The following is a 26,843-nucleotide window of genomic DNA, read 5'->3' on the forward strand; positions in this document are numbered from 1 at the left end:
TTAGTAGAGGGAAGGTAAAAGCTCATTACCTCTCAATTTTCTATATGTCTTCACACTGCTAGGATGTGTTGTAACGATGGTAGAGGATCACATGCTTGAGGGAAGTTGGGTAAAAAAAAACTTCCTGTGCAGACTCTTAAAATTGATATTTTAAAAAGGAAGAAGGGGAAAAAAATGAAAAGCTGTTCTGGCTGGCTGCACACACTGCGCTCCAACTAGAGGTAATCTCAGTTAGTTCATTGGAGAGCGAAATGTATTTATTTGCCACAAAGGCTTCATTTCATTGTAATGTTGCCACAGATTGGTAGCTGCACTGTGGGGTGGGTGGGTGTCCAGCCCCTTGGATTATGTTGCTGCTAATGTCTCAAAGGCCTGCTTATAATTCAACTTATGTAGGGTGTCTGGCTTTATTATATCTTACTCTTACTGATTTTTATAATAAAAATAAATGTTGGTATTGTAATCATATTTCTTATTTTAAAGGATGTGTGCTTTAATTGCTTTAATACCAGCTGTATTTTTATTTTTACTAGGATTAAATGGAGGATTTAATTTGGTGTCAGGGACCCCTGATTGTGTTAGGAAAGGTTTGCTCATTGTCCAGTTTGTCTCAAAGAATTAAACTGAAGTCAAATTCCAGTGTGCTTTTTTTAAAAAAAATTTTTATTTATTTATCCCCCCCTCCCCTTTCCTCCTCAAAATATTTAAAGTATATGAAGCAGTAATGCCAGGAGTCTTCAAAATGTGTTAGATCATATACTGCAAATCCTGCAGGTGTCACCAAAGCTGAAATAGTTTAAAACGATGAAAGAATTTCCCTTTTTTCCCTTTTTGTGTACCCTCCCCCCTCCCCACCCCACAACTTAAGTTCTAGAAAATCTAGTAAGCCTGGAAAACCAAGCTGTTTGACGGTACAAATAACTATTTAATAACAATGGGTGTAAATAATAAGGTGAAAATTGTCCACGCATGAGCACCGCCGCAGAAGTACGTATTACCTATGGATTTTACACAAGGCTCGTGTCTGTAAGAGAAGGTTGCATAACAGTGACATCCTGTCATTTTAACCCCTAAGCCTGTTTGCAGCCACAACTGTCCGTCGCAATAGTAGCCAATCAGATGGACGGATATTTCTTTGGGGGCGTTTGCTAAGTTTTTATACGCTTGCGCAATCCTATGTTGTGATTTCTACAGTTGCGAGCAACATGGCTGCATCCGTGGCGCGAGCGACCGTTCGAGCGGTCAGCAAAAGAAAGATACTGGCCACAAAAGCGGCGTTGACACTGGTATGTTAATAATTTTTTGGTTATACATGCATGTGAAGCACTTTATGTGCTGTGAGTACATAGTGCTCGAATAAGGCTGGGGTTAACGGCTGCGTCCGGTATGATGTTAGTTGTGTAAGTTGGCTAAGCTAGCTAATCATCTGTTACACGCAGATCAACTTAATATCAACTTTTCTTGACCCTTATTGTAACGCTGCACTTTTTCATGTTGCGTTGACATTCACAATATTTAGAGTAAACACTGTGGCGGTTCTGCAAGCACGACGTTGGGCTCAGCTAGATGCTAACGCTGATAAGTGGCTAGTCAAGACGCCTTTTGTTAGTGTGCTGCTGAAGTTTCTGTACCTTGACAGCAAACCGGACGTTCGTAATATCAAGCAGAGTCACCATTTCAAGTCATACGGTATAAAGTTAAGCTTCTTTTGGGATTTAGAAAAAAAAGTGTCTGGCCTTATTATGTTGTGGATTATGGAGTAAAAGTTGTAACAGGTTTGATTGCAGCCTCAGGTTTGATTATTGAGGCTCGCAAAGAGTTGGCAGCATCGCCAGTGAATAAAAACCACCCCGAATCATATCCCGTATCAGTCCTAAAGAACAGTGGACACATTTCCCATAAGCCAAATGGTAACACTGGTTCGTTTGCTGTGTAAACTCTACATGCTCAGAAAATAGATGGGTCGAGTCTGGTTTCACTGTTTTTGGCCAATAAACTTTAAGTAGTTAACAAATTTTATATTACTTGTAAAATTATTATTTTGAAGTAGTTTTCAAAATAATTGCAATTTTATAGCTATTTAGCTCATGTTCTGGTTTTTGCTTGCATTATATACTGTAACCAAAATCCCCCCAAAGCGGAGGGTGGGTTCCCAGACTAGGTAATTGTACATAAATGTATGACAAATTTAAAGTACCTAGTGTGATATTTAATGTTGATGTAAATAAAATTCTGAGAGTGCACTTGGCGTGTAGTAAGCTCTCAGTACAGGCCAGAGTCATTACTTGTTTTCGTGGGTGGGATGAATATGCTCAGCTATTGGTGTTTCAGCTGATGAGCTCTAGTAACAGTGCTGTTGCAAGATAATGTACTTGCATGGTGGTTTCTGCTGATAACATTAGTGTACTGAAGTGTACTTAAAATAGTGGGACATCCTTCAGTAATGCAATTGCAAATGGTGCCTTACATAAGGGGACTGCCGTTACCCACAAAACCCACTGATAAAGACTGACAAGGAAGTCTGATGTAAGGGAACCTTTGAGATGTGGGCATCCTTGAGTTACTACCACTGCTCTTTACTGTATACATTACTATGGCACGATGAGTTATTTTTAACCTTGTGCTGGTGTGGTAATAAATACACCAGCACAATAAATGCACCTATAAGTACATAACTTTGTATTTTAAAAGAACTCTGGGTTGTGACACAGCAACACATGCAGATGATCACAATTTAATGGCGTACAGAAATTGGTATTTTGTGTCACAAATGCCTCCACATTAGAACTCACACACTGGCATTGATACTTTCAGCAACTACTGCTACAGCTGAGGTTGCAGAAGTTCTGGTTATTTTATGACACTGCTGTCCTTTTGGGGGGGGGGGTAAAGAGTGGATTTTATTTCAACAGCAGCTAAACATTATTTTTCTCTGTTGTTTTTAGAAACAATCCTTTGCCAAATGAATTGTTTGCATCTGAATGCAGTGTAAATTGTAGCTGATGCCAGTAACATTTTAACCTTCTATTGCCTCCTTTTAGACTCCAGCAGCAGTGAGCAAGATCAGATTGTTGTTGCAGGACAGACCAGAATATGTAAGTAATGAATATGGCCAATAAAACATCATCCAATTAAGAAGACAAAGCTTCTTTATACATTGATTAAAAGTGTTCCTTTATTATAGCACCAAATAAAATAAAATTCTGTCATATTGATCTAGTCAGTTAGGTAGCGGACAGGGTTGTTAATCAGTTTCAGCTGCTTTGGTGTTAATGAAATTAACAGCAGGTGCACTAGAAGAGCAACAATGAGGCGACTTCCAAATCAGGAATAGTTTTATAGGTGGAGTCCACTGACATTTTTTTTCCCCCTCCCGTGTTTTCTGACAATTTTTCACTACTTTTGCATTTGACTAGGGTTAGTGTCACTAGTGGGGAGGTGATGAGGATATACCTGGACCCTCCAGAGGTTGCACAGGTAGTTAAACTCCTCCAGGATGGCACATTAATGTATGCCATTGCAGTGTCTCCCAGCACAGTCTCAAGAGGATTGATAAGATTCTAGGAGAGCTGGACGGGGCCTTAAAAAGTTCTTAACTCATTAGCAATGTGGGTATCTGCTCCTTTGTGCAAGGAGGAACAGATTGAGCATGGCCACAACCCTACAAAATGAGGCCACTGATGTCAATGTCTCTGATCAAACCATCAGAAACAGACTTCATGAGGGTGGACCCAACATCGTCTGTTGGGCGCTGTGCACACTGATTGGCATTTGCAACAGAATAGGAATGCATACCCAATTCCACCTGTGCTTTTCAGTATGTTCATTGAACATATGTACTGATGTAAAAGGGTTTGAGGAAACCATGGAGAGCATTATGCTGCTTTTTTAGCATGTCCGGTTTGGCAGTCAGTTAGTGATTGTCTGGGGAGGCACATCCATCCTAGACTGTCCAGGAGCTCAGTGATGCCCTGTCCAGATCTGGGATAAGATCCCCGGGAGCCTGGCGCGACGTTGTCAAGCATGCATACAAGCTTGCGGGGGCAATACAAACTACTGAGCAGCATTTTGAGTTGCTGCAATGAAATTTCAGCCAAATGGGCTACCCTGCCGCATAACTTTTACACTTTGATATTCAGGGTGTCTTTGAATTCAGTCTTCTGTAGGTTGCTAATTTTCATATCCATCATGTTGTGTGAAATTCTTTTCTTCCTAACACCGCACACAATCCATATCAGTATAGATACACCCCCATCACTAAATGAGCTTTGTCTGTATGGATTAAACAGCAACATGTTCACCTTATTTTTTCATTTGCTAAAGTTTCCTTCTTTTTTTTATGAATCATTTGACTTGAAATTAAATTTAAAAATGTTATAAGGAATATCTGTGGGGAGTAGACTACTAATGTCAGCAAATTGGTTTTTGAATTACAGCTCAAACTGTCAGTTATTTAATTAAAACAGGGACATTCAAGCATTCAGAGTGAGCTTTGCCTCTGTAGAAAGTATTATTGCTACCATTAAATTCACAGGAACAAAAGAAGCATTTTGAGATATGAGTAGTGTCAAGACGGTTTACTAATTAAACTGCAACATTTTACTGAGAAGTATAATAATGTTTAAAAATAAAACTATGAAGATGTATTTTTTTTCTTGTATCATTCATCCTTCCTTTAGTGCATATATTACAAAAAAATAGGGGGGGAAAGCCTGTTAACATATATCTGGTTCTCCATCAGATTGGTTTGAAGGTTGGGGTGAGAACACGTGGGTGTAATGGGCTGACTTACACACTGGACTACACCAAGGAGAAAGAAAAGTCTGACGAGGAAGTAGAACAGGATGGTAAGCTTTGTTTTATAATGAATCCAAGCTGAGAAAGGACTTTGTTGTAAGACTGATTGTGTTTGCCACACTAGGTTCTTGGGTAAGGTAATTGATTGAAAAAGTTTAAGGTTTTTATGTGTTTCCAGGTTCAGCAAGTGCAATTTTTAAAATGTTCCAGGATTAAAAATAAGATTAAAAAAAAAACCCAAAACTAAATTTAGATGATCTCACATTGAGCTCCCATTTATCTTCTTGGACCCCTCTCGACTCCTTTCAGCATAGTTTGGTTTGTAAGTCTCTCAATGAAAGTCCCATTTTGACCACTTGTACTGTGCACACTCCAATTTCACCACGTACAACTTCTGTTTCAAACCAATCCAAATTTGGTGTGAATAATCATCACACAGACTGTGGTGCATGGCAGCAACTCAGTCATTTACAAAGGATTTATTTTTTCTTTTAGCCATATTAACCTGGGTTAATCTGGTTAACATCAACTCCACAGCTTTCCTTCTTGAGATGCAGGGAAATCTACATTAGGTTAAGTTGAGCATTTTCAGAAGACCATTTCTGTAACATTATCACAGATTGTACTATTTGTGTTTCACTGCCTGTAAACAATCCAACCCTAAACTTCTTAGATAGGGGCCGACCATAAGGCTGTAACCTGATAGTAGTGATGACATTGTTCTGACCTTTTTTCAGGTGTAAGAGTGTTTATAGCGAAGAAGGCCCAGCTGACCCTTCTGGGAACTGAGATGGACTTTGTGGAGTCAAAGCTGTCTAATGAATTTGTCTTCAACAACCCTAACATCAAAGGCACATGTGGTTGTGGAGAAAGCTTCAACATATGAGCACTATGGAGCCTCAGTCCCCCTTCCCTGCTCCAGACCCTGTCTCACTGATAAAGACTGACAAGGAAGTCTGATGTAAGGGAACCTTTGAGATGTGGGCATCCTTGAGTTACTACCACTGCTCTCCTGCAAACCACTCGTGCATATGTAGTCATGAAATCCATGTATGCATATTGATGCTTAGAAGATTGTAATGCAATTGATGTAGTCAGAACCATCTTGACAAAAACGATTTTTAGGTTCAGATACCTCTGATGTAGACAACTGTTTATACTCGGCTCTGCAACTTTAAAAAAAAAAATCTCTTAGGACCTCAAAAGAAATGACTTTTTAGGTTAAAGCTATGTTATTTCATAAATTCAGTCAGGTCCTGCCATGGCTTGTGTGAGGAGAAAATGATACATGTCCTGAGAACATGTTCACTAAAGCTGAGATCAGATGGGATTTACACTGTTAAACAAAAGGATGAAGCATGATGTTTCAACGTTTGAATCTGTCCTCCAAAACTTGCAGAAAGCCAACAATCAGCTGTTTGACAAACACGCCTTTAAGGTGTGCTATTATCCAGGGTCATGTACCAGTAGTATGCAGAAGTGGAAGAGCTTGAGTGTCTTGAAACTGTTTTATCAGTTTGTAAAAGCTTTTTGAAAAGTATGTATTTATCTCTGTGTGTAAATAACTAAGATTTTAAATCCCTTGAACAACAACAATATACGCACAAAAAAACCCGCACAAAATATGCATCCCTCAAGTGAAACATGAAGTTTCTGTTTTTTCTTTTTGCTTGATGAAAGCCAGGATTTTGTTTGTATAGATGCTCTTAAGATTTGTAACCTGTGCAATATGTCAGTGTATATATGAAAGAAGATTAAATGGATCACACCGCAGCCTGTGCTTCATGTTCTGTTTGCATGTAGGACTCTGACCACCTGTTACTGTCAGAATCATCACAGTTGTCATGGAGATGTGATTCTGTGTCACTGCTGTGCCACAGAGTCCAGTTACTTGAGCCTGCTGCCCACCTGCCTTTGGCCTTTTTTTGCCTACATTTTGTAGCCAGGCTGGAGACAGAGAGGGAGGTACTGTCATTGTGAAAGATTCAACTCTATTTTAGAGCTTTAACAGTGAAATGATGCAATTTCAGTTCACTTTATTGTTGCTTATATTGTAGGTGTTCTACAGTCATGGACAGTCAAAACAAGGATGGCAGCAGAGAGTCTTATGAGCTCAAGGTATTAAAAATCAGTATGTGTAGAAAGATTGCCTTTTTATCTAGTTCTGGTTTCCCCTGATTTCTCTGAGGTGTTTCCCAAACACCAGCATCAGTCCATGATTTTTCATTAACCATTGCCAAATCTAAATGGTCCTAGTCTTAAGTGTTACTTAAAATAACATGAACACTGAAAGAATTTCTGAAACTCATCAGGAAACAACTGCTCTTTGTCAGAAAGACTCAAGAACAGCTCCCAGTAAAGTTCTACATCACAAATGAATTGGAACAGTAGCTGGGCTAGGCTCTAGCTATGGGTCATGAATGATGGCTGAAATATTTGATTGCCTTGTGCATTTTTTTTTTTGTGAAACCCCTCATGTACCAGTGTCTTTTGTGTGTCTTAGATTTCAGAGTTATTAAAGGGTTTAGCTGAGAAGAAAACATCACCCAATGAGAGCATTCATGCGAACATCAGCCTCTCCATCACAGAGCCAGGAACTTCTTACAACCATGGGAACTTCAGATCTAGAGCTGTCCTCCCTAAAAAACTCTGTCAGCTGTCCACGTGTCAGTATGAGAGGCAAGATCATCTGAGAGAAAGCTTCAGTGCTCCGGTACTCGTTCTTGCCTGCATCCCTGCATCTCAGGCGGGACAAAAGCAACCCACGTTATCATTCCCAGATCCAGTCCTCTTTGCACACCTGGTGGAAAAATCAGAGATCTTTGCCTCTGACTCAGAACAGCTTGAAAAGCAAGAGATATATCCGTACATCCTAGGAGTGCAGGCTTGGAGGAAACGGGAGCAACGTGAACCACAATGTCTGTTGCCTAAACAGTTTCCCCAAACTGGTCAGTAAACAGTTGTAGCTGCAACTGTCACATGTAGGTTAGGGTGAACTAGGCTGAACAAGTTCACTGCTCTTAACTGCTCTAAGGTTGAATAGTAGCCATGGCTATTATGCAGTTACAGCTTAGTTAAGTGTGTTATATATCAGTATTAGTTGGGTGGACATCTAGATTTTGAGTATTCCATTTTTTAATGAAAAACTGCAGGAGAGCAGTTTTTATAACTTTCCATACACTGACATACATTTGGTTAGCCACAAACCTAGGCAAAGATGCATACTTTATTGAAACTGACAAAAGAATATCTAAGATCTGAAAACTAGTTTCTCATGGATTTTTCATGAGCAAATATTTGTTGAAAATCATAATAAATAATAATAAATGTGAGATGTTAAAATGTTTGTAAATTCCCAGTGAGATTAAGAATGGGAGATGATTCACATGATGGAACTCCAGACTTATCAAAAAATTGGAAAAATTTTTAATAAAAATTGGAAATATTTTGATACATATAATTACTAGATCAGCGATAGATCCTTCACTGACTGTTGCTTCATCCTGGTTCAGGGACAACCAACAAATGGTTCTTCAAGGATTTACTGGACCTCCAGAGGAAGCTGTTTTTGGGTGCCTCAAAGAAATCTGGAGCCCTGAGGAAATCTCAGACACCTTGGAAAACTTCACACCACCAGTCAGAATGTTCTTCTTTAATGCTTAGGAAAGTTCAAGACTGACAGAAGAAATAAACTGCAAATGAAACTAGCACTAACACTCAGTGGCAGAGTGGTCATTGAGGCAAGAAATGTATAATTACGTGTCAGAATGGTACCATGTTCCATAAAGCATTCTGAGACTTGAAAAGCATAGTCCTAATAATATGAAATATCCACTAAAATCATTATTAGATATGCAGGGAATAAAGTTAGATATTTTTTTCACCCAAAAAGTAAAAATAAAATATGCAGATTTATAAAGACATCTCAGCACAAACATGTTTCTTATTGTTTCATGCAAAAATAATTTTTAAGTGTTTAGTGGCCAGGTTAATATGTCAAACAACAAAAACAGACATGGATTATATACTCAAATGCATCTTTTTCTGTGTATGACATTGTGAAACTGGCAAGGTTTACTTGTTACTTTTCAGCCAAGGCTTCAAAGGTTCTAATGAGAGCTCCAATAACAGTTAATTGTACCGGAGGTGGCGAGAGATCAAGCTGTGCAGATCTTGTGTAAAGTGGCGTACCTCAGCATTGTCTCCCTGTTTACCTTCCTCAAGAGTGGCTTCTTAATACTCACCTGTCACCTGAGAACGTTTCTGGGTCTTTTTGTTTTTTTGTTGTTGTTTTTTTAGCCCTGCTTCTTTTTGTCCTCCATTTGTCCGTTATTTTAAGCACAGTACACACCACACCAATATATGCCACATTTTTAGCTAATAGTTCTTCAGGAATCAACTTTTTGGTGAATAAGTAATATTACACTGACTATCAATCTGTATTATCGTTTATGTTTTTGCAGATTTAACTAATGAATTGGAAACAAGTTATGTACTTTTACAGTAGGCTGCTAATAACAAAGAACCTAAAGATACAATTTAAAACTGTACTTATCTATTGTATGTAGAAGCAAATTACTTTTTTCATCCATTTTTATATATTTGAATGATTCATAGGTCAGTGTTTAGTGGTTTGAAAACATTAGTAATAAAAAGAAAACTGAAAATGGTCAGATTTATCAGCTTGACTGAAAATGTGTGGCAATATCTAAATAACATTTCTGAAAGACTTTCAGAAAGTTTGATAATGATAGATCCATTCTCTTCCACTTATCTGGACTCAACAGACTTGCTCATAAGACACAAATTTTGAGCATAGTGACTCTTTTCACTTGGCACAGAGGCAACAGCTTATTAACATTAACCTGACGAGGAAATAGAAACAATTTTAGCTTTTACAAGGTCACCCAGTCCTGGTTAATTACAGGTAATGATATTGAGTCTCTCTCACTCTTACACACACACACACACACACACACACACACACACACACATAAATGACGCAAAGCAAAACAAATCGCCCATCATTTCCTACATGCCAACCCACCAGGTCTAGTGGTGTATAACAGTCTTTTCATGTCAGACCTGCAGAGAATCCATCGACAGCAGTGCTGCACCTTGGTTTAGAACGCAAAGAGAGGAGCACTGCCGAAGCAAATAAGCACATCACAGGTAAGAGAAGCTTATTGTTAAAAAAAAAATCACTAAATTTGCTTATATATTAGTTTATCTTTACTTGATGCCATACAGTCCTGTCCAATTATTTTCAGTTTTCTAAAAATAAATACAAATGTATAAAAGTATCTCAAATGTCAAAACATGTCATCTAATACTTTTGTTAAACCACCTAAATTGAAGCTGATAGTTTTCATTCACGTCTTGGTTATTTGATTTAAAATCTCTGTTGTCTTTGTTCTTTTGCGTTTCTTGCACTCTGCTTTTATATTGAGAATTATACACTGATATGTTTATATTTATTGCAGAAATATCATTGGCTTTGATGCGTGAAGATGATGGTGGAATCAGACTCTGATCACGGTCCAGAGTGTTTGTCTGTATGCAACAAGTCTGCAACTCTGACAGGCCAAGGGCCACCGGTGCTGGTTAATGCCTGGCTGGTCCCCACTTTCTTTGGCTTCATCATGCTGGTCGGTCTAGTTGGGAACTCTTTAGTGATCCATGTTATCACCAGAAGATGAAGACTGTTGCCAATTTCTTTATAGGTAAATATCTCTGAAACACTGCAGTTTTTAGAAAGAAGCTCTCATATGTTTGCTTGTTTTAACTGTTCCATGAAATGTTTTATTTTTTCAAATGTAAATAAAACAAAAATTTGTTTAACATATGATTGAATAAAAAAAAACCCAGTAACTCTGCTGTTCTGTCCCTTTGATTCCTTTAATTTAAATATTTACCATGAAAAGCCATTAACAATGAAATAAAAATAAATGCTAAGACATGTAAAAGACTTCTTCAGCAAGTGAGATACACTACACAGAAACTATGACAGGCTGGAAAAATGAGAGTGGCAACAGAATTGAAACAGAATATCAGTCACCATTAACTGTTCAACATTAATGATGTTAATGACTTCAACAGATGTTAATTCAAACACCATGTAAGTGTTCTGCAATAATAATATAATTGAAAAGTCCAGTGAGACATTAGCTCATTATACAAAGTACATCAGATAACTAATGTGCAGCTTCCAAATAATGCAAAAAAAAAAGAGAAAGAAAAATACTGAAAAAAAAAAATACTTTTTTGAATTTACACTTATAAAAATAAAAAAAATTTTGCACTTTGATAGCTGGTACACAATATCAGTTTAATAATTGGCTAAAATTAAAATACTGCTAATAAAAAAGCACTGCCATAACATCCAGGTTAACATCAAATTAATAAAAATAATAAATAAGGCTGTCAAAGTTACATTAAAAATTCCTGGTTTATGTCCTTTGTGTTGCTCATGCAGTTGAAATTTCTGTGAAAGATAAGTCTTCCTTGACAGATTTTTCAAGTTTAAAAGTTCTTTACTTACACAAGCTGATGAGGAGCACAGCTTCATGCCTGTTAGTTCAACTTCCTTCTGTCTTTGAAAAATGCCCAGAATCACCACTGAATGAATACCCATAACTATCAGTTATGTAGCGTAGCCATCCAGTCTCTTTGGCAATGGCATTACTATCTGTAGACATCCCCAACTTTCTAAGACACATCAGATGATTACACATGAGGCATCTGATTAAACTACATAAGTAAATCATAGCTGTAAATAAGGTTATACCGCTTGAACCACTTGTTAAGAAACATCCTACCATATAACCCCCATTTGTGCAGCATAGCACGGCTCAATCAGCTTGTGGCACTGCTGTGTTTTTTTTAAAGCCTGGGTTGCTTTGATGGCAGTATTCGGCTCCTTTTTTGGGGTTGTATATTTTTCCCGTTCTTCCTGACAATACCCCATAGATCCTGTGAGGCCAGTTAGGCCAGGTCAGGCCAGTTATCTATCAAATCAAGCAGTAATAACATGGTCAGCATGTTATGTTATTAGATGTTTAGTACTGTGGGCAGGTGCTGCTCGAAAAGGAAAACTGGATCTCCATAATGCTTGTTAGCAGATCAAAGAATGAAATGTTCTTCTGGCTGAGACCAGCTACAACATCAGAAGACGACATAGCATGCTGAACACCTTGGTTTCTGGGCCTCTCTACTCTTCCTCCAGACTCTAGGACCTTGATTTCCAAATAAAATGCCAAATTTACCTTCATCTGAAAAGAAGACTGTGACATTGAGCAAAGGTCTATTTAGTGCCCAGATAAGCTCCTCGATATTACAGGGAGTGCAGAATTATTAGGCAAGTTGTATTTTTGAGGAATAATTTTATTATTGAACAACAACCATGTTCTCAATGAACCCAAAAAACTCATTAATATCAAAGCTGAATGCTTTTGAAAGTAGTTTGTAGTTTGTTTTTAGTTTTAGCTATTTTAGGGGGATATCTGTGTGTGCAGGTGACTATTACTGTGCATAATTATTAGGCAACTTAACAAAAAACAAATATATACCCATTTCAATTATTTATTTTTACCAGTGACACCAATATAACATCTCCACATTCACAAATATACATTTCTGACATTCAAAAACAAATCAGCGACTAATATAGCCACCTTTCTTTGCAAGGACACTCAAAAGCCTGCCATCCATGGATTCTGTCTGTGTTTTGATCTGTTCACCATCAACATTGCGTGCAGCAGCAACCACAGCAACCAACAGTACACCTCTCTGTTCAGAGAGGTGTACTGTTTTCCCTCCTTGTAAATCTCACATTTGATGATGGACCACAGGTTCTCAATGGGGTTCAGATCAGGTGAACAAGGAGGCCATGTCATTAGTTTTTCTTCTTTTATACCCTTTCTTGCCAGCCACGCTGTGGAGTACTTGGACGTGAGTGATGGAGCATTGTCCTGCATGAAAATCATGTTTTTCTTGAAGGATGCAGACTTCTTCCTGTACCACCTTCTTCAAGGTGTCTTCCAGAAACTGGCAGTAGGACTGGGAGTTGAGCTTGACTCCATCCTCAACCCGAAAAGGGCCCACAAGCTCATCTTTGATGATACCAGCCCAAACCAGTACTCCACCTCCACCTTGCTGGCGTCTGAGTCGGACTGGAGCTCTCTGCCCTTTACCAATCCAGCTACGGGCCCATCCATCTGGCCCATCAAGACTCACTCTCATTTCATCAGTCCATAAAACCTTAGAAAAATCAGTCTTGACGTTTCAGCTTGTGTGTCTTGTTCAGTGGTGGTCGTCTTTCAGCCTTTCTTACCTTGGCCATGTCTCTGAGTATTGCACACCGTGTGCTTTTGGGCATTCCAGTGATGTTGCAGCTCTGAAATATGGCCAAACTGGTGGCAAGTGGCATCTTGGCAGCTGCACGATTGACTTTTCTCAGTTCATGGGCAGTTATTTTGCGCCTTGGTTTTTCCACACGCTTCTTGCGACGCTGTTGACTATTTTGAATGAAACGCTTGATTGTTCGATGATCACGCTTCAGAAGCTTTGCAAGTTTGAGACTGCTGCATCCCTCTGCAAGATATCTCACTATTTTTGACTTTTCTGAGCCTGTCAAGTCCTTCTTTTGACCCATTTTGCCAAAGGAAAGGACGTTGCCTAATAATTATGCACACCTGATATAGGCTGTTGATGTCATTAGACCACACCCCTTCTCATTACAGAGATGCACATCACCTAATATGCTTAATTGGTAGTAGGCTTTCGAGCCTATACAGCTTGGAGTAAGACAACATGCATGAAGAGGATGATGTGGACAAAATACTCATTTGCCTAATAATTCTGCACTCCCTGTATGAACACAAATACTCAAAATTCCCAACACATTAATTGCATATATTTCTCGTAGTTTCACTTTCTACAAGATATAACACAATAAAATACACCAGACACCACAGATTTAAAAATGTTTTGTTGCACAGTGATAGTAACACCAAATCCACACTTTTAAGCTTAAACTTCAAAACTTACATTTTAACTACTGATTTTATCTATTGTTCTGATTTTATCGGTTTTGATTTTTTTTTTTTACATACTGTTTTGTTTGTTTGTTATTTAGTTAGTTTGTTTGCTTGTTTTAATCAATTTTAAATCATACTTTTTATTTGTTTTTGTTTCTAATGTCTCTGTAAAGCACTTTGAACCACCTTGTTGTTGAATTGTGCTATACAAATAAACTTGCCTTGCCTTGCCTAGTAACAGACATACCTTGTGTTCCTGGTTTTCAGGTGACTGCACAGGCGACATGTGTCACTCTGTCAGCAATGAGTGTCGACTGCTGCTACGTGACTTTGTACCCTCTGCAATCTCTGAGACATCGGACGCCTCAGAGGGCTCTGGCCATCTCCCTGTCTATCTGAATAGGTATCATACAAACATACCATGCACACATGTGCACCCACATCACAAATAGGACTCTAGTTATTTAATCCATGAATTTAATGGACAATTAATTATCCAATAATTGATGTGTGCTTGTTTTTCTGTCTATAAACACCATTCTCAAAAAGTTTTTAATTAATTCTGATAAAACTTTGTCAAAAAGTTTTATAATTTAGGACCCCAAAACATCTTATAGGATAGAAAAGAATGAAAATATACTACGGGAAAGAGATGACCTATTATCCATTATCTTCTCCTATATAAGGTTTGTGTAATCAAAACAAACATCTGCTACACTTATAGGATTTTACTTGGATTACAAACATCTTAAAGTACATTTCAAAGAACAAATACAACAAAATGAATATACACAAAATGCAGTACTGTTCCCTCAAAGGTAAATCCTGTCCAGAGAGTGAGCTGCCTTCGCGAAGGTTTGCACTTCTCTGAGTGCTTCTTGTTATTTTTTATTTGCCACAGTATAAGAAGGGAAACTACATGCCATGTCCCCTCTTCTGTCCATCCCTGTCGCTGGAGGTGGGATACTGCTGGTTCGGTCCTCAGACATACTGCAATGATGTTTTTCCCTCTGCCCATCTCCAGAGAGCTTTCACCATCTACAGCTTTCTAGCTGTCTACCTCTTACCCCTGCTTACCATCACTGTGTGTTATGCCATCATGCTCAAGCGGATGGGCCAGCCCAGCATGAATCCCATTGGCAGTGGCTACCAAGTAGGAAATTATTTATTTTTCACATATTAAATCCACAGAGAATTTCAAATATTCCTTTTAATTACAAAGACTTGGCAATGCCTCCTTTAATCCAGTTAAATCGTGCAGTAGCAGTATGGGCGCGAGTCTCTCGCATGGTGGTGGTGATGGTGTCTCTATTCCTCGTCTGTTGGGGGCCGATCCAGGTTTGCATCCTCCTGCAAGCTTTTGGCCTCCAGAGTTACATCCTATATAAGGTGATCTCTTTTATTACTGATTAGATGGTCATCGTTTCATTTTTGTTTTATATGTAACACCAGCTCAATACAATAAATGCAAAATCAATATCCTACAGTATTAAAAAGAAAACCCAAACAACCAGCTGTCAAGCAGGGTGATGGGGAGGAAGAGCTCCCTTTTAACAGGAAGACCGCAATTTTTTTTATTGTTGTCAAGGTTTTGGGAAAACTACAACTACAAAACTATTACTCAGATGTTTGGTTATCCCATTGAAGTTTGTTGTTGTGAAAATATCTAGCAAGAAATGACAAGAAGATCCAGATGTAGGGAAGTTTGCAAAACCCCTAACAGGTGTCATCGCTGGTGCAGCTAACCCTTGGCTCCTCGCTAGAACCTCAGAACAAAGTCAAATACACCCAGAATTTACTTTTTTTTTCTCAGGATCTATGTCTATCAAATGCCAGGGGTGGGGAGTGCTAGGGAGTGTCATTTTCAGGGTGTCACTAGGTGAGTATACAGTCTTAGTGTAGCTCTTAAAGGTGTGACAGTGAACAAAAGTACTGTGATGACAGAAACCGATGCTGTCGCTTTAAAAACAGCGACAGCGTTCGATTATTTTCATCTGCCACAGGTTTCTTCCTGTTAAGACGGAGTTTTTCCTTCCAATAGTCCAACATTATTGTAGGTTCTTTACAATATTAAGCACCTTGAGCTGACTGGTGTTGTGATTTGAATTGAAAAACTTGAAAATCGAGTGCGCCTTAATTTTGCATTCACAGCTGAAGATTTGGGGTCACTGCATGTCTTGCTCCAACTCCTCTGTAAACCCGTTTGTGTATGCTTTCACGGGCAACAACTTTAGAAAGGCTTTCAAGCATGCCTTCCCTGCCCTTTTGCTGTGGCGCTCAAGAGGGAGAGTCAGAGTGGGAAACACAGACGCAGAGGAAGGAGTAGAGACGGATCATCAGGCACCCAAAGGAGAAGCAGAGATGCACTTTCTTTCATCTGGCCCCTAAAGGCCATGCTGAGCATTTGGACACGGTGCACTCATTGTTTATTTATACTTTCTCCTGAGATGAGAGCAGTCTGATCACTGTAGTGTATGTTTGCTTGGACATGCACACACCCACACACACACACACTGAAACATTGTATAATTCCATGTGATCTCTAAAAAGGGACAAACCGGTCAAGCGAGTCTCGTGTGTTTCACGAGCTGCTGAAATACAATTATCTCTGTCACGCTTTTCTAAGTTACGGTTAAATTAATGCTGTCAGCCTGACTGCTAGAGCTTCTGGTTTTACCTTTGTTACAACTTCGTAGAAAAAAACCCAAACTGTGCCAACAGCAACTGCAATGGACTATTTCCATTTGATAGAAAATTGTCTTGCTGAATCTTTGGTAACACAACACTCTGTGCAATACTGTGCAGTAAACACTCAAACTGACTCAATTTAGTCTGTTGTGCTTACATTTTCAAACGTTTGTTTACTTTCATCTCATCCTTTTTAAAAATGCTCATGTTCACACTTCCACCTTTGACTGTGGGAAATGTTGTTATTTTGAGGACAAATATATAACAAATACATATCAGTCTGCGTTTGAGTTTGGTTAGGATTAAGAAGAGATCAAAGTTTAGATTCAAATAGTGAAAACTGTGTCTTTTTTGTCAATTGTGTGTGACAAGGTGGTACAGTGTGCAGCTACTGGTGAGAGTGACTTCAGACGAAGGGCATTTACGTCTTTACGTCCATCCTTACAGAGAGCAGATGTGTAAAAGACACTGTGGGATGTTCATTTTCTCTATCATTGCAGATATTAGACAGAATCAAATCTGAAGGAAAACACAATATGTTGCGTTTGTTTGCTCGGATATATTATATTTTGTTTTTTTTCCACGATGCTACCCTATGTAGTCTCTTTTGATGTTGACTTTTTGAGGAAGCAGCTGTGAGCGCATGCGACTTGTCTCCATTAAACCCCGTTAATATTCTGCTCTTCAGATGTTTTGCTGTTGTGGGGGGAAATAATCTGTTCAGTGGTATTTATAAGTGGAAAGTGTGTTTTTCTCCTTCTATAGTGTGCAGTTAGACACAATACATCAAAATAGGAAAAAAATAGAACGCTGAAACATAGTTCTATGAAAAGTAATCAGAAGCTATCAGGATAATAAGGAAACATTTGATCAAAATGTGTCTAAATGTTGAAATTCTTTCTTTCTTATCCAGGCACAGACACAATATGAGAGGTTCCATATAAGCTCTATGGGATGTTGTTATTCCTCTTCTTCTCAATGCCATAACTTTGCAGAATCAATTCATGCTGGCAAGCAATATTCCAAATTCCTGCAGCATTGATTAATTGATCATTGAATAAACAGGATACTGCGAAAGAGCAACCAGTGCTCTTCCTGCTACACGTGTAAAGTGCTTTCAAATTACTTGAGACTTGAAGTTTTGCTCGCTCACATTTTCGGTGGCGTGACGGTGCACTCAGCCAGTCACGTGACAACGGGTCCTAGTTTGGGTCCTGGTGGTGCCTTCAAGTGCTGCCAAGTAAGTAAGTAACTTCGTTGGCGTGAACTGGTCAAAAAAAAAAAAGGCAAGTGTAAGATCAATGTATAGTTTATTATATATGTGAAATAATTGAAATGAGGAAAAAAATAATTTGATCTCAGTTAAGAAGTTTCTGCATGATCTAATTTAATAAATAATTTAAGTTAAATATTTTACAATGTTGTAAATCTTTTAAAATCAAGTTGTTACGGTACTTAAGATCAAAGGGAAAACAGTCTGGGAAAATTTCACAGTAGTTATTTCACAATAGTTTAAATATAATAACACTAACCCAGAGTACTCTTACTCTAATATTGACTTAGGGGAACATTTGAGTACAAGGTGCTTTGAGAACAATGTTTAATTATGCTTTCAATTTAAAACAGGAGCCACAGAGGGTTTTTTTATATATAAAATAATTGTTTAATATTTGAATTGGAGCTTATCCACTCGGACAGCCTAAAAGGTTAATCCGCCTGTTTGAACGATTGACAATAACTACTAAAAAATAATTATAATCAGTAATTACTGGAGTTAACGTTTTCCAAAAACGCTGCGTCCATATGATCAGAATCAACTTTTTGAGGATTTGAGGATGCATCATGCATTAATACTCCCTTACTTGGTCAACTATGCATTGTAACCTAGATCGCATGACTCTATTTTGTCAATTGAGGCTACAAATTTACGTGGCGTTCCCAAACGCAACATGCTATATACATAACTGGCATCCAAGCCAACCAGTGCTCGAGGAGGAGAGCAAAGACACGGCCGAAGCTGAGGCTTTCACAGCGCTGAATCTGGTAGAGACAGCAGGCAGGGACAGCATCCACCAGCCGGAGTTTCGAGCTCGCTTTACACCATGGAACACAAACAAACCATCAACTTTGGAGCCGGACCTGCAAAACTTCCCCCCTCTGTAAGTTGGTATCCCTCTCTTGCTTGTGTAACGTTAATAATGTGCAGAAAAAAAGCGAGCTAATTGCAAACTGCTTTAAAGCAAATTGCCACTTTATAATTTGTTTAACCGCAGGCGGGTCGCGGACGCGATGGCCTAATTTTCCTTTCATTTTCGTAAAGAGAGACACTGTATGATGAAAAGGACTTTGGTTTAATGCCATTGTCAGTTTGGCATTTGTCAACAGTAGTGATGGGTCGTTCGCGAACGAAATGGCTCTTAGAGCCGGCTCTTTGACGTGAACGACGCGAGCCGGGTCCTTATCGCGAGCCGTCACGTGGGTTTTTTTTTTTTTTTTCTTTCTCTCAGCCTCTCTCTCGCACTTTTTTTCCGCTTCACTCTGCACGCGAGCCTTGTGCTTTACGCTGGGCAGAGGGGGGAGGGGCGGCAGTTACACTCAGTAGCACAGGAACAGAGCCAGAGAGAGAGAAAGAGAGGCAGGGACAACAACATTAGAAAGGTATAGTAATCATCCACAACTATTTTCAGTTGCAGATGATAAAGGATTGAGAAAGTTTATTCATGCAGGTCCATATGACAGAGAATATGCATGTTCTTTTAGTTTTCATATTATAATTTATATTTAATTGTGTTGTGGTTTGCAGTGTTTTGTGTTCTTTTCACTTTAAATTTGTGAAAGGAAAAAGCTGAAAATTTAAATAGTTAAAAGTTGAAATGTGAATAGTTGATTTTTGTATTATATGATTTATTTATTACATTTTATGTGGAGTGAATAAATAAAAGTATATTTACGGTGGCCCCTAGAGACAAAGCACATACAAACTTCAAATCACGTATGAACTCTGAAGCATGTACAAACTCCAAAACACGTAAAAACACGTACAAACTCCAAAACACGTAAAAACTCCAAAACACGTACAAACTCCGAAGCACGTAAAAACTCAGAAGCATATAAAAACTCAAAACACGTACAAAAGACAACAGAAGTGCTCCAGGATGCTGGGCGCAGTGTTGAGCCTTTGTTATCTTGTGGCTACACAAGCCAGCAAGTACCAACGACCGGATTTGGTGTGTGGTAATAACAGGTAAATGAACTTTTTTTTAAATTATTTGAATATATATATGAGTGCCTGTGTATAAATACACAAACAATACACACATGCTTTCAATTGTGTAATTTAAGTGATCTAGTAGCTCGGCTTTGGAAGTTCAGTTCATGCTAGAAATGTGTTTTGGAGTTTGTACGTGTTTTGTCTCTAGGGGCCACCGCATATATTTATATATAAACATATATAAATAAAACCACTTGTTTTTATGTTAGTAATTCCTTTTGTGCATAATTTTATATTATTGTTAATAATAAATTAATTAAAGCAACAAAACAACCTGAAGAGCCGGTTCGGAGCCGAAAGAGCCGGCTCTTTTTAGTGAGCCGAACCGAAAGAGCCGGATCTCTAAAAAGAGCCGGAAATCCCATCACTAGTCAACAGTGTGTTGAGTTGCATCAGCCTCATTCATTCATGTGGAAACCTGCTCCTTTGTGGTTCACTGGCAGCGGCAGAGAGAACCTCTAGATGGCAGAAGAAACACGCTTAGATGAGAACAAATCACAGCTCCCAGATAACACTGACGCCTCCCGCGAGGTCTTTTTGGTTGACTGCAGACTTAATGTACTCTGAGTGGTTTGTACTGCTGCCTGCGGGGCTTTGTAGAGCCCAATAAACCCAATGAACTGTAAGGATTTAGTCATGAGGCGTTTAAATGGTCAAAACAAAATAAAAAATTGTGAAACGGAAAGAGACTGACAAGTAAACTCACCGGTGTACAGTTGCAATGCTGATTATCGACTGTTTTAGTGCTTAGGCAAGTTTGTTTTTTGCTATTTTGCAGCCCACCAAGATTTTGGCTTTCCAACATTTTTTCAAAATGTGGTTTAATTTACTCATGCTTAAAAACACTGGAGTTTATCAAATGGCCAGAAACAGCATATATACAAAACACATGTACAAACTTCTCTTAGCAGTGACTCTGCATTAGTCATTTACTAAAAGCCCTTTTTCTAGACTAGAAAAACCTTAATGTGATAGCAAAGTTTACGTTTAGGAGCATCAGTTGGTCATTGTATGATTTTTTTTTTTATTTTTTATTTTTTAGGTCAAATAAGATTTGTGGAGCTAAAATGTGTATTCATTAGTTATTAATAGCAGTCCTATTTATAAGATAGTGATCAGAGGTGCAACACATTTTTAATTTTAATTTACAAACCAACATGTTGGTTAGTAACAAAGACCAAAAACATCTATGTGGTTTCATTAACAGCTGTTTTCTTGTTGCAGTCCAAACTTTATTTTTAGTGCAATGAAAAAAAAAACGTGTTCAGCTACCATCATAGTTTCTGAAGAGATATCCAAAAGTTGATTCTGTTCATCTGGACGTAGCGTTTTGTGGGAGAAACGTTTCGTCACTCATCCAAGCGACTTCTTCAGTCTTAGCTGACTGCAGGTTTCCCCAAATCTTATAAAGATTATGCTTTATAAGATTTATACTAAGATCTTAGTAAGATTATACTAAGATTAAGGAACTGACCTCCCAGCCCATTGTTCCTCAGTGGGCTGGTTTCAGTCATTATGCAAATGTACTGTTTGGGGAAGTTTGGGGAGAATGAAGAAGTCATTTGGATGAGTGACGAAACGTTTCTCCCACAAAACGCTACGTCCAGATGAACAGTATCAACTTTTGGAGATCTACTTTCCTGGATGATTGAGAATGCATCAAGACGTTTTGAAGAGATACTTACACGATGTGTTGCAGGTGCTGCTTCAAGCTCAGAATGAGCTCCTAAACTACAGCGGCACTGGCATCAGTGTCCTCGGTGAGTAGAAAAACAGATCAGTACACAAACATGTTAATGTATTGTCTCTAGATTTTTCAGTAAAGGATGACTCTGTTGAGATGGATCCTTTGTGACCTCTTGTTAATTGTGGCCTGTAGCTGACATTTCATACAGAGTGTGTGTTTACTGTACTGTGTCCAGATTAATAAACCTTGAGAGATTTCCATACGTCCAGATATTTCATAGCTGATCACTGCTTCCTCAGTCTCTGGAATCTGTGAAATATTAAACATCACAAATATCACATTTTCATCAAAGGTGTGTGTACGTCATATACAGTGAAATAAAATCCCCCAAAATGTTCTTTTTGTACTAGAGATGAGTCACCGATCATCAGACTTCAATAAAATTATCAACAAAACAGAGAGCCTCCTGCGAGAGCTGTTGTAAGTAACTTTTGTTGCTCTGTTGTGTTTCTTCAGATATGCTGCACTATAATCACGTCTCCTAACAAAGGTGTTCATTTTTTTTCTTGTAGTTTCAGCTGACAGTACATAACGTGTTGTAATCATAGTCAGACTTCTTTTAATGCATAAACACTCGTACCCTTTTTTCCTCTTTTGTACAACAGCGCTAATGACAGGCAAACCGGTCAAACGAGATGGTTGTGCACCTTTTCTTCGAAGTTATTCTTAGACAGTCACATTGCTGTCAATCCGATGGAGGCAGAGATGTACAAGAGATAGCTGCATATTTTACCTATCACATTTAAACCACACTAGTGTCTCAGCTGAGTAAAGAGATGCTTTTTGCTTTCAAACTGTACCTTTGCTTGGTTTAAGAATCAGACTTCCTGTAAGTTTACATCTGCACGTGATTATGTCTGGATTGCCTTTAACACACACTGGTATTTTTTTTTCTCAGAAATATTCCAGACAACTACAAGGTGCTGTTCCTGCAGGGTGGTGGGTCTGGACAGTTCAGCAGTGTTCCTCTCAACCTGATTGGTCTTAAGGAGGATAGGTGTGCCGATTACCTGGTGACGGGCACGTGGTCGGCCAAAGCAGCAAAGGAAGCGGAAAAATATGGCAAAGTGAATGTTGTTCACCCAAAACTGGATAGTTACACGAGTAAGTGTGCAGACTGGCAAGTTTTTTCTTTTATTTATTTTTTCCTGCCATGACATTAAAACAGGAAAAAAAGGAAAAACTAGTATAAGCTGAAATAGTCAGTAATTGTTATTCTGACTGCATCAGGACAGTGAGTCTACAAAATCTGGCTGTGTACCCGGGCGGTTGCATAATAAACAATAGAGCCAAGCACCAGTGAAAGACTCTGGTATGCAAGTGGTCATTTCCACATGGTTGGGCGTAATATTTAGAATCAACGCTACGGTGCTTTGAATTACAGTACTGTGCAAAAGTCTTAAGCCACCCTTCATTTCTTTATATTTTGTGCCAGGAAAACAGACTTTCTTCTAATTTTTTGCAGCGGTTTTGAGAAGTAGTTTTTCAGGCTTTCTGAAGGTCTTTCAAAGGTTTTTTTTTTTTTAAATTGGCGACTTTTTCACTTATTTTCAATTCAGTTACTCCACCTGACCATTTTTAGAGGCGTTAATCATTCAAACTTTAAAAAAGCCATGTAACTCCAGGGAGTAAACCAGTGTTGCGTCTACACAAAGTAGTAAAAGCTGACAAAGAACAATTTTAATTGAATTATATTTAGACTCTATCTGCATATTGCAAACATACATTTTCTCCCGTTTCTTTAATTGAATCTATGGGAAAAAACAAAGATAACATGACCTTCTTGGGGACACTCCCATATGGCTTAAAATCTGGGACTCTCCACCAATTGCTGTCAGAGCTGAAGAAGCTTCTCCGATGAGAGGTGAAACATCTTCAAGGAAACTTAAATAAGTCCAGAAGCTTTTCTTTCCGAACTCCTTAGACTACGATGACCTGGATGAGTGAGAATCTTCACAGACAAAGATAACACTGTTTGACAGATGTAAAATTGTATTTTTGCACCAGTAAGCTGATTCCCAAAGTGCTATTATATTGTTATGTCTCGCTACCAATATAGATATTGGCATATCTCGGTATGGTGTGCAGTGTGTCCTTTAAAAAATTTGAGGAAACTGGAAAAATCTAGGAAAAGAAGTAAGAGGCCTAAAAATTATCTACAGCAGCAAAATAGTATCTGAAAGTCATGACCTCAATAAATGGCAGAAAATCAAACAAAAACCTGAAACGAGGTTCAAGAGATACATCTGGCCCTTCAGCTGATCACTGTTCACCAAAGCATCATCAGAAATGGATACAGTGGAAAGGTAGTTTTCATTTTTCAGCATGGCAGTATTCCCAAACACACATTATTGAAGCAGTGTGGAATCACCTTGAAAGTGAGCAAAATAAAAGGCAGCCAACATCCAAAAAAGAGTTTTGGATGTCCTTCAGGAAACCTGGAGAACTATACCTGAAGACTACTTGAAAAAATTACAAGAAAGCTTGCCTAAGAGCCTTCTTACCTGATACGACTTTCTTCACATTATGCTATCGCCATGAAGTTTTAAGTTTTTGATTGCTCTCACTGTGCTGCTAGCATGGCTATAGATGCTTTGTTAAGTCTTGTTTTGATTTTATTATGCTGGGTTTTGTGTGTGTAGAAATCCCTGACCCCAGCAGCTGGACCCTGAACCCCTCAGCCTCCTACGTGTACTACTGCTCCAATGAGACAGTCCATGGTGTTGAATATAACTTTACCCCAGAAACAAATGGGGTGGTCTTGGTGAGCGACATGTCCTCCAACTTCCTGTCCCGACCTGTGGACGTCTCTAAGGTGAGCTGGAAAAATGCGACTGAAAAATGTATATATTTAACTCTCGTGCCTCTGGGACCCTGTTCTTAAATATGTATTTAAGTTCTGTATTGCCATATTGGCTACCGGGGAATTTTGAGTGGGGAACATGTCCAAAAGTTCTTAGCTTCTTTTTGAACTTATAAGTTCCCTCTCGCCAAATCAAAGGCATTTTTTTTGTCTCAAAGTAGACCCGTAGTTGTAGGCAAGGCTGTATTTATTGTGCTCTCCTGCAATCTGCAGTTTGGGCTCATTTTCGCTGGGGCTCAGAAGAATGTGGGCTGTGCCGGTGTAACCGTGGTCATTGTGCGGGAGGACTTGTTAGGTCACGCTCTGAAAGAGTGTCCCATTGTCCTGGACTACAAGGTCCAGGCTGAGATGAACTCCCTGTACAACACACCCCCATGTTTCAGGTAAAAACTCACCAGTGTAAGAAGTTAATCTTTATCCTCCAGACTGAAGATGATCAATATGTCAATTTGTCACAAACTTTAATCTTTTTCGTCACTGGGTTCAGCATCTACATCATGAGCCTGGTTCTGGAGTGGATAAAGAACAATGGCGGCAGTGCTGCCATGGAGATGCTCAACAAGCAGAAGTCCTCCATGATTTATGACATCATCAATGCTTCTAATGGTTTCTATGTGTAAGTATCACATCGGCATTTAAATACGAGAATTCAGAGGAAAAAGCAAAATGATAATGAACAAATGGGTCAGGAAGTAAAACTCTACCAAACCTACATATTAGGAGTGCAATAAGGAGTTCAACCCAGAGCTGTGTGCTGTGTTGTTACGCCCCGAGTCTAGGCATGTAGAGACGCACATAAGATTTGAGGAGAGAGAAGCAAGTACCCACCCTGGGTCCCAAACCTAACATCCGAAACCGGCTATGAGTAAAAAAAAGGTGATTTTCTTTAATGTCAGGAAGCATAGCTCCAGGGTCAACCCAGGCCAAAATAATAAACAAAACCAACTAAGTCCTGCCAGAGGAAACTAACTAAACCCTAAGAACGAAACAAAACAAACAAATGACAATACTATCCCTCGCTTCCTAGTCCAGAAACAGGAGAAAACTGTTCAAAAGAAAAGGCGGCTCACCCCTTCAGCTTCAGCCTATGCACGCATAAGCACTGAGTTTACCCACAAGCATGCTTACACAGATACAAAGTAACCCAAAAAGTTGGAAACCAGGGCCAGGTCCATGTCTGCAGTCAAAAACTGCTCGCTCGCTTCTCTCTCTCCCGGCAGCTGTCAGAGCGGCTTTTTGAACGCAGTCACGTGCTCCATGGTCCAATCAGCAGCTCACTACTCTTCATTAGGGGAAGGATCTGCAGAGAGTCTTAAGACACAGTAAAGAGACAGAAACACAGCAGCTCACACAGACTTCTTATGGCCACGAGCTGTAACATGTGTCCACCTGCTCAGGTGTCCTGTAGACACAGCCTGTCGGAGCCGGATGAATGTACCATTTCGTGTGGGGAAGAAAGAGGGAGATGAAGCCTTGGAAAAGGAGTTTCTGGATGGTGCTTCCAAACGTGGAATGATCTCACTGAAAGGACACAGGTTCGTTTGACAAACATTTTGTGTGTATAGTGTTGCTCAATTAAATCTGATTTTTAGATGTAGATTTTGCAACCTAGTAGAATTAATTTCCCTTTTAAGGTTATAGAAACAGGGTGGCACATTGGTTAGTGCTGGTGCTTGGGACCTGGACTAACTGACAATTCAAAATTGGTGGTTGGTGTGAATATGATTTGAATGGTTCTCTGTATTGGCCCTGTAATAGACTGGTGATCTGTCCACGGTAAAGCCTGACTCTTACCTTATAACTACTAGGATGGATCAAGCAGACCCCATGGATGGAAGTGGAAACAATAACTTTAGCCAGGAGCACAGATGTTGGATTTGCTTTGTAATTTTGTAAAGACAGAGAAGGCAGAGTACGAAACACACTTTTTTTTTTTTTTTTCTCACCCTGCAGGTCAGTTGGAGGAATTCGCGCATCACTTTACAACGCTGTAACACTGGAGGACACTAAAGCACTCGCTGACTACATGAAGGAGTTCCTCAAAGATCACCAATGAAGCCTCTCCTACTGAATGCTGCCTGATCCCAGAGGGGCAGTTTCATTATGTTAATACAGTTTTTCAAAGAGGGAAAAAAACAACAACTTGTAACTCTTCTTTTAATCTCGTTGAGATCCACGTTGGATTTGAAAGTTGCACCTTTTTACATGCCTTTTATAACAACCTGGCATTGTTCCTAATAAGCTACTGCCTTTGCTAGTTATATATGTATGTAACATAGCCAGTAAACGAATTAAAAATAGTAATTCTAACAGGACTTATATGTGTAAATGTTCTAGGTGAATCTTGTTATTTGTAAAACCTGTACTTACATTCCAGTAAAAATTAACTTGACATTACTTTCATTTTGCAGTTGTTGTTTATTTTTTTTAAGCTACTTT

The 26,843-nt window shown here is 38.9% G+C and overlaps 4 protein-coding genes across 4 annotated transcripts; all 4 read left to right on the plus strand.

Moving 5' to 3' along the window:
- The first annotated feature begins 1,136 nt into the window (after positions 1–1,136).
- On the plus strand, positions 1,137–6,570 carry isca1 (iron-sulfur cluster assembly 1). Its single transcript, XM_086315055.1, has 4 exons — positions 1,137–1,286; positions 3,042–3,095; positions 4,742–4,847; positions 5,535–6,570. The coding sequence occupies exons 1-4, from the start codon at positions 1,206–1,208 to the stop codon at positions 5,681–5,683; spliced, it is 390 nt and encodes a 129-aa protein (XP_086171181.1). The 5' UTR covers positions 1,137–1,205; the 3' UTR covers positions 5,684–6,570.
- A 48-nt stretch (positions 6,571–6,618) lies between these two features.
- Positions 6,619–9,614, plus strand: LOC147317752 (uncharacterized). Its single transcript, XM_086315054.1, has 4 exons — positions 6,619–6,762; positions 6,855–6,915; positions 7,301–7,745; positions 8,310–9,614. Exons 2-4 carry the CDS (start codon positions 6,868–6,870, stop codon positions 8,474–8,476), a joined length of 660 nt encoding a protein of 219 aa, XP_086171180.1. The 5' UTR covers positions 6,619–6,762; positions 6,855–6,867; the 3' UTR covers positions 8,477–9,614.
- A 95-nt stretch (positions 9,615–9,709) lies between these two features.
- Positions 9,710–17,450, plus strand: kiss1rb (KISS1 receptor b). The gene is given in 8 exon segments (XM_086257962.1): positions 9,710–9,969; positions 10,281–10,482; positions 10,485–10,520; positions 11,767–11,771; positions 14,034–14,232; positions 14,708–14,988; positions 15,084–15,224; positions 15,987–17,450. Coding segments are annotated over 7 exon segments (1,074 nt in total). The 5' UTR covers positions 9,710–9,969; positions 10,281–10,307; the 3' UTR covers positions 16,224–17,450.
- Positions 17,451–18,490: 1,040 nt separating this feature from the next.
- psat1 (phosphoserine aminotransferase 1) lies at positions 18,491–26,801 on the plus strand. The gene is made up of 9 exons (XM_086315056.1): positions 18,491–18,682; positions 21,494–21,554; positions 21,892–21,961; positions 22,440–22,645; positions 24,184–24,356; positions 24,618–24,787; positions 24,892–25,020; positions 25,802–25,939; positions 26,358–26,801. Exons 1-9 carry the CDS (start codon positions 18,626–18,628, stop codon positions 26,458–26,460), a joined length of 1,107 nt encoding a protein of 368 aa, XP_086171182.1. The 5' UTR covers positions 18,491–18,625; the 3' UTR covers positions 26,461–26,801.
- The last annotated feature ends 42 nt before the right edge of the window (positions 26,802–26,843 follow it).

This window comes from Aulonocara sp. 'chitande type north' Nkhata Bay, linkage group LG12 (genome assembly GCF_057382095.1).
Source record: "Aulonocara sp. 'chitande type north' Nkhata Bay isolate Kocher_YH1m ecotype deep benthic linkage group LG12, A_spYH_male_GT1.1, whole genome shotgun sequence".
NCBI classification, from domain to species: Eukaryota; Metazoa; Chordata; class Actinopteri; order Cichliformes; family Cichlidae; genus Aulonocara; species Aulonocara sp. 'chitande type north' Nkhata Bay.